Source organism: Charadrius vociferus, unplaced genomic scaffold (assembly GCF_000708025.1).
Source record: "Charadrius vociferus isolate BGI_N301 unplaced genomic scaffold, ASM70802v2 scaffold228, whole genome shotgun sequence".
Lineage (NCBI taxonomy): Eukaryota > Metazoa > Chordata > Aves > Charadriiformes > Charadriidae > Charadrius > Charadrius vociferus.
The window spans coordinates 1620827-1628836 of record NW_009649864.1 but is presented as its reverse complement, the minus strand read 5'-3'; the positions used below and the strand labels follow the sequence as shown (position 1 = coordinate 1628836).

Genomic DNA, 8010 nt, shown 5'->3' with positions numbered 1-8010 from the left:
CGTGAGCCCTCTGTCATGAGCAGTCGGTCTTTCCCCAGTGCTTCCAACCAGCAAGGAGCAGCGCCTCCTCAGCTGCTAGACTGCATGAGCAGGCAGGTGTAGTAGTGCTGGGGGACTCTGGCTGGGGGTACACGTAAGTTTTTACTTACCCACTCATAAAATCCCCAAATATGTACAGGCCGTTCAAGTTTGGAGACTCGCAACCCCGATAGACATAGCCTCCCGTAACAGATTTCCCCATTTTGTGTGGATACGCGTAAATTGGAAGCACGTCATCTGTAGGGGAGAAAAGACCTGTGACTTGCCTTGTATCTCGATAGTTCTGAGACTAGCATGATACAATCAGGTTCACCTGAGCATCTTCTAATTAAATGAAGTGCCAACAGAGTCATATTTAGTTTGATTTTCACCTTTCCAGAAGCATCTTTGACAGTGCCGGCTGTCTGGCTGTGCTAACCAGGGACAAGCTAGCTCAGAGAGACTGGTTGGCGTTTCACCTGCAGGATAAGCTGAATCCCTGATAAGGCTGAGTGCTCTCTGTCACTCAGACATCTCACCGTTCTCCTCAGCCCTTCACCTCCCGCTACAACCCAGCCCTGTTAGTGCCGCTTCTGGCCCATTTCTACACAGCCGGGCTGGTTTTGCTGTGAATTTGCAGGTTGCTCTTAAGAGTCACTGCATCCGTGATAGAGATGTTTGCCCAATGTAGCTTTGTTTTGGTGGTGAAAGGGAAAAAAGAGATGGGTAACTCCAGACTGCAGGCACTTATGAAAAGATATGTCAGATGTCAGTGGGAATAGCTTCTGTTTCTCTGAGACCGGGGAGCTTAACCTGAAAGGGCCATCAAATATTTATGGTATGGCACAGGCAAGATGTAATTCTGGCACATTCATTGTAAAATGCAAGTTGAAACACAAGACAAAAGTGAAACAGAGGAAAATGCCCTTATTTTGAGGGTGTCCATTGGATGTTTCCTCCCCTTTCTTTTGCAGGTCTTGGGTTACAGGTATCTCCTCGTGGTACCCAACTCTCTCACAGCCTTTCTCCCTGCTCACGTAGCAGATGCCTCAAGTAGCAAAGGCAGCTCAGCAGCTCTGCCAGCAAGGAACTTGCTCCAAGGGCATTTCATCTAAAGCAGGTGTTTTCTGCACTTCAGCTGCACTTACCATTTTAAAGGGGCTGTGACATTTCACTGTTCTAACAAAAGGCATCAGAAATTGTTCTGAATCCCTGGAGACTTCAGTAAAGTGCTCGCCATGAATGCTCACACAGGTGCTGTCACACAGGAGAGCACTAAACGGTCTCTCTGACAACTGCTTCAGCACAGGGAGTGCAAAAAACCTGCTGCCTGCTCTCGAATTTTTTATAAAAAAGACTTAATCACTACCACTGTACTTGTCGCTAAGTTAATAAAAGGAAGGAAGTTAAACTAAGTTAATAAAAGGAAGGAAGTTAAACAACAACACATAGCACATAGAAGAGAAAAAAAAGTCAGAATCTCAGCTAGTGCAAATCAGAGCCAGCCCACTGCCCCCCTGGATCTCTGGGGAGATGCTCCAGCACGTCTGACTTCACACGTGCACCGGAATTTAGCCAGCCAGCATATACCCTGCATCCAAGTTTGAAAAGTTAAAAAAAAAAAAAAAAAAGGTTTTCCTTTTGGGCATAGGTAGAAGAAACAAAAATGCACTGTATACTCAGTTACCTGCAAAGCAGGCAGTCTGCATACTGGTTGGACAGCTTACACTATATGTTTCTTTCTCTTTTTAAATAAGGAAACTACACGTGAGTTACGGAGAAAAATGCAATTGCTCCAAATCTTTCTCACTACTGCAGGAAATCTTATTTTATGTGGAAAAGATGAAATTGTGACCCTAAATCCCAGAATTACCAAGCAATTTGACTAACACCACCGATTGCCTGGAAAAACACCAGCTAGCATGTTTCATTTTCCTCCTAAATCAAAAATGGTAACTTTTGGGCTTTCAATATTTATCCCCAAGTCAGCTCCCTTCTAGACAGAGACTGCGTAGATTTACATCTCAGAAAGGTGTGCTTTCCACCAAGCAGCCAGGCTTTGAAGGCAAGAATTAAAAATGACAGCACAGAAAACTGCAAGGTGCGAGACAAGTAATTTAGAGAGAACATCTACTTACCCATTGAAGAATTGGCACAAAGCTTTTTATCATAGCAGCTGAATCCTTCCCTTGCCCTCCAGCCGTAATTTTTCCCTTTCTCGACAATGTCGATTTCTTCATATTTATTCTGCCCCACGTCTCCACAGAAGAGCCGCCCTTTCCCTTCCTTGGTTTGAGGTTCGCCCCTATCGAAAGAGCAGCGCCACATATTTCTCACTCCATAGGCATAGATTTCGGGGCGAGCCGTAGGGTCATTGAGAAATGGGTTGTCGGGAGGGATTCGGTACAGAGGCCCACGGTCATTGTTGTTCACATCGATCCGCAGCACTTTGCCCAGCAGGGTTGATCTGTATTGGGAGAAGAAAGGACAGGGGAAAAAAAGAAATAAAGAAATAAAATGAGACCTCGGTTAAATGTCAGAGATGGGTTTTTGGAAAGTCAAGGGTTTCAATTTTCCTGGTTTGGAAAGGACAAGTCTTTCAATATCTTTGAAAAAAACCCAACCATTTGAAGACCATTTTATTTGTCCCAGGCCACCAAACAGCCTTCAGGTGGCACTGACTTCCCACGACCTGCTACCCTTCTGGTGGCTTGGAGCTGCCGTAGGGATGGGTCCACTCTTCCCATATCATGGAACCTCCCCTCCACTTGCAGAAAACTGGTCTCTGAGCAGACAGCTGGAAGGCTCAGTGAGATATCGCTGCTCACAGGGGAAAAAAACACACCTTGATAACCTCCCCTAAGCAAACTGGAGTCTATACACCCATGTGTGTGCACAAGCATCAGTGCCAGTGTTAGGAAAAAAGTAAACCCGACCGAGACAGAAAATACCCCCGATTTACCTCCCCCAGTTTCTCTTCTCAACCCAAGGGTGACAGGAGGGACACACGGCATGTGCAAGGTTTTAGGGGCTCTCACTTGTTCTGGGCGTTTCCAAAGGTCCCAAAAGGATCCCCAGCCATGCCTCCATCTCCAGTAAATATATAGAGATACCCATCATCTCCAAAGAGCAGCTGTCCTCCGTTATGGTTGGAAGCGGGTTCTTCTATTTCCAGGATTATCCTGACCGAAAACAGGGAGGAGGCATTACCTACTGCACAAGCCCCAAAAGAAGGGCAGAGCAACAACACGCCAGTGGTACCCCTTGACACACGGGAACAGCCACAGATCAGTTTTGATGTGAGTTCCTCCATATCCACGTTACTGAATTTTGCTTAGGCATAGACGATTTTCTAACCTTATATAATTCCAACATATTTTCCAGATTACAGAAACACTAAATTGTGTAATAAGGAAAATCTGGGAAATTGCATGACAGAATATACTTCTCATTAATTATATTTTTCCTCTGATTCTTCCTCCCTCCTTGTTAAACCTTTTTTTTTTAAATGTTTGTTGGTTTGTTTTTTTTTTAAGAAAAGGCATCTCAACTTAAATCCGACTGTAAACTGCAAGAGAAAGGACTCCAGTCCATCTGTGCATCTGTACAGCGTTTGGCACAATCCTGACAGGCGTGTTCAAGGAAAACCTAAAACCTTTCAAACATTAAGTAATAATTAAATTCTTAAAGAGAGAAGAATCCTTAAATGCTGATTACATACACAGGACTTTACAAGCTTAAAGAGTGGTTAAAAGCAGCCCCACCAACAAGTTAACATTTTGACAAGGGTCATTCAAAGCAGTACCAACAACCTTTACCTTAATTTTAAAACCTAACTCTCTCTTACTTTTATCTGCTTATTTTATGCACCTGGCATCCCTTTTGTAGTAAGAAAAGGGTGAAATACATAAAAGTATAACTTTATAGAAAGGTAAAGCCACAACTACATGCTCTGGAGCTTCCCACATCTAATAATTGAAGTTTATTTTACTCCAGCTTCAAAAAAAGTCCAGATTTCATGCTGACAGTGCCTCTTAATGGCCGCAAAACCAAATGATAATAATCACTTATACCACCTCATTTTTAGCGAGTTTTTTTCCTGTCTGAAAGTACTGATAGTTTGTGGTCAGATTGTAAATTGCAGGAAGGAACCCAACTATGTAATTATTCTGCTACACGTCACCACCTCTGAGATAAGGTAACTGCGCGAGCGCACAGACTCCATCCAGCCGGCAGCAGGAGCGAGGGAGGATCCTGTATGGACACAAAGGTGAATCCTCCTTAACCTCCCAAAGAAGATGGAAAAAAACAAAATATGTTGAGCAAACATCTGCGGACAAACAGACACACGCCTTCCTGCCGAGGCAACGCACACCACGTGTCGGCCCAAGCTCCCTCTTGGGCAGCATCTCAGGATGAAGTCAGTGGGACCCGTGCCTACACAAGCACAACAGGACCGCAATTCTGTTTTCTTAAGCTTTCGCCGTACTAACCATCAGCTAAATAAGCACAGAAAATGTTACAAACGTAGAGCCTGAGGATTTTTAAACAAGACAGCTCATGGGCCCTGACATCTGCGGGTTTAAGCTCCTGACTTGCTTTCCTGACCGCATTTCAATTCCCCTTACCTGTCAGCTACAGTCCTGGTTATATTGAATTGCTGTAATTGCTTTAGAAACCATCATCCCCTTTCTATCATTAGGCTACATGCACTTTTGAGCTAGAATCATCCACTGCTGAGTATTTGGAAAGCCCCTAATATAACCCGTGTAACCAAGGAAAAATCTGAACATTAATAATATTCAAAGGTCTCTTAAAACAGTGGTTCTATTACGTGGTTCTGCAACAGGTTATGAATCCGTAGACTGACTCCACAAACAAACCTCTCATTATCTGTGCATATTAATGCGGATGAACTGCAGGATCAGACTCAAACAAATTAAATTTCCAATCAAAATGCACTCAGTAATACACAGTGGTTTGCATTTTATCTAATTTGGTATTGTAATTTGTAAAACCCAACCAAAAACCAAACCCCAAAATACTAACTGTAAATAATGTTTAATTAATGTTCAGTTAAATCTTCTGACATACCAGTACTGAGAAATGTCAGAAGATTTATCCCTGAGCACTTGCAGTTCATCCACAGAGGACAGGCATATTCTCTACCTCAATTTGCTAGACATGGACTTGGACTAACTTCCTACCACACTGGAATTTAAGAACAATATTAAGCTAAATAAGCCTCATTCATTAATAGCCTTTAGAAATGCACAAGCTGCCCTCTGAGATCTTAAATACATTTGCCAGAGAAACGTGTGTACAATACCTTTCAGAACCATGGTCCAAAGCATTCATGTCAGCAGGAGAAATTCTGAACTCACTGATTCGGATTCTCTCTTCATAACGAACTTCAACTGAATAGTAGACATACACTTTACCATTAAATTTGAATTTAGGATGGAAGACAATACCTAGAAAACCTCTCTCGTCTCCTTCCCAAGGTGAGGTAAGTACGGCTTCGCTGATGTTCAGAAACGGCTTTTCGAGCCTGGATCGATCGGGGAGGTAGGTCCACACCAGGCCAACCTGCTCCGCAATGAAGAACCTATGGGTACCATCGTTGGCGTGCACCATCGCAACGGGATTGCACAGCCCGTTGGCGACCTCCACGAGGCAGAGCTGGAGACAGCCCTCCGCGTCGGCAGTCACCAACCCCAGGTTTTGGTTAAGGTTCTGGTTAGCCAGCAGATGTGGAAAACAGTAGTCTGTGTCCTCCAAGGACAGGTAGTGGCAGAATTTTGCCACGTTGTTCTCCAGTGCAATTAACTCTTGGTCTGCAGAGAGAGAGCGAAAAATGGAACGGCATTTTTGCCACACTTGCAGGCAATAGTCTTGGCAAAGTCCTGGTATCGTCCGCACGGGGGTGGAGGGATCCTCAGCGTCGTACAAGTGAGCTGCATATGGAGAACATTCCTAGAGGGAGAGAGAGAAAGCCTCAAGCCATTTCTTGGAGCAGATTTGAAACAGCTGAGCAGCAATGCTAATTGGAGAAATTTCACCTTAATTACAACATATGTTGTGGTTTATTCTGAAGATATATTAACAGAGGAAAAGATCTTAGAAATTAGGTTTACCTCAGCATTCACAGAAATGATCTTCAATATTCCTGTTGAAAGCTGGCTTCCTCAGCCTGTTACTCATTTATTCCAACCATAGCATGAACACAAGAAAACCAGCGATGACACATATCTTGCTACATCACTCTAGTAGATTGTAATGGGAAAAAAGAGACTTTCCTATCTTGGATGCTCTGACTTTATGAAATAACGAGCAGATTCACCACAGCACAGCAGTGAAACCAAGGAGTTGGCTAAGAAGATCCAGGTCTTGGACCTCCAGGCTGAGGAGGGGCAAAAGCCTGTGACTTCCATACCTCGTCATCTGACAATCCTGACATGCACCTCAAACACGGATGTGATTTACAGGTTGGAAGGAGTGGGATGAGAAAGTGTAGGAGGAGAGGAGGACACCCATCCTTTGTACCACGCAGCGCACCCAGCCCTGGGATGCTGTCACTCCATACACCAGCCTTGCTTGGGGGTCCAGCTGCCTTTCCCGGTGGATATTTGCCCACAGACACTTTATATACCTGATTAGAAAGGGTGAAATGAATCTCATGATCATGACACTGGTCATCAACTTCTGCGGGGGACGCTCAGGCTACAGATTTCAGAGAGTGAGCACCAAACGGCCATAATCCAGGCAAGGTTCACTGGCGGCGGCTGCAGCGCAATCCCAGTTTATGGGAGACGCAGCCTCGGAAATCTACCTAAGGACTGAATCAAGTTCACATAGCTCATTCTATTCTCCACTATGAGAACTCCAACAGACACGTTTTCCTTAGGTAAAAAAACACCACAATTCAGTAAATCTGTCTGTAAACAACAAACTGACCAAAGTGACTCAGTTCTGCTTTGCAAGGACTTTCCTTGTAATAAACACACACTATTTTCCAGTTATAATACATCTTCCACAGAAGCATCTCAAAAGTGCTCTCCAAATAACATAACATGACTCAGTTGAGGCTCAGTTACTTTTACAGAGCAGATAAATAACTGTGGCAAGAAAGGCAGGAAGAGAAACTGTCCTTCTTGAATAAATTCTGCATTTTTCAATTTCTAGATGGCATTTGCTCCAAGCAAACCCAGCTCAGTTTAAAAAAAAAAATAGAGGGAGCTGTTTCTAAATCTACAGGGAGCTATTTCATAATGCAGATTACAGCACTATTCAATAGCTGAAAAGATACAACATCCAAGATACTGAAGTATGTAAATTAGCTGATAAGTACACACAAGATTTAATTTTTATTTTATTTTCCATTACATACCACAATAAACTGAGGGGCCACACAACAGATCATTAGCGTATAATAAGTTTTCCTCCTGGAATGTCAAGCCATTCATTGCAAAATGAAGGCTATTATGCCTTCAAATGAGCAGCAATTAATGTGGTAAAAAGGAGCCTGTGCCTGAAACACTGAAATCACGCAGGCAGAATGGGTAACGGCACTCGGCTTGGTGACACCAGGTGTGTCAGGGACAGAAAGAGCAAGAACATTTGCCGATGTAGTCATTATCACTGAAAATTTGGCCTTGGAATACAAACTGAAAGGAGCCAGAAAGGGAACGTGAAGGCAGGGCTGGAAAGGAGCTCAGTCTGCTTCTGCCTACGGAGGTTGCACATCCAAAGGGAGGAAGACCACCGCCTGAGTACCGGGGTGTACCTGCTTCTCTCAGAGCCTCCTTCAAAGCAAGCAGTGACCCTAGGCATTATAAATCAACGTCCTGCCTTCAGCGTCACAATTCAAAATAGCACAGAGGTATGGTTTCCCTGTCCCTCTGCCGCTGAGGGTTGTTGCCCCAGCCTCAGGCATGTCTGAACAGCAGTTGTGGATGGCTTCTTCACTCCTTACCATGTTCCTGGTGGCAC

The 8010-nt window shown here is 44.0% G+C and overlaps 1 protein-coding gene across 1 annotated transcript in view; it reads right to left on the bottom strand.

Annotated features, from left to right (window-relative positions):
• Positions 1–6478, bottom strand: part of HHIPL1 (HHIP-like 1) — a 15769-nt gene extending 9291 nt beyond the window's left edge. Inside the window, exons 1-5 of the mRNA XM_009891078.1 lie at positions 6455–6478; positions 5348–5994; positions 3057–3200; positions 2157–2485; positions 150–276 (exon numbers count right to left, since the gene is read on the bottom strand). Of these exons, the coding sequence (XP_009889380.1) occupies positions 150–276; positions 2157–2485; positions 3057–3200; positions 5348–5994; positions 6455–6478 (1271 nt within the window). The remainder of the gene's footprint in view (positions 1–149; positions 277–2156; positions 2486–3056; positions 3201–5347; positions 5995–6454) is intronic.
• Positions 6479–8010: the final 1532 nt, after the last annotated feature.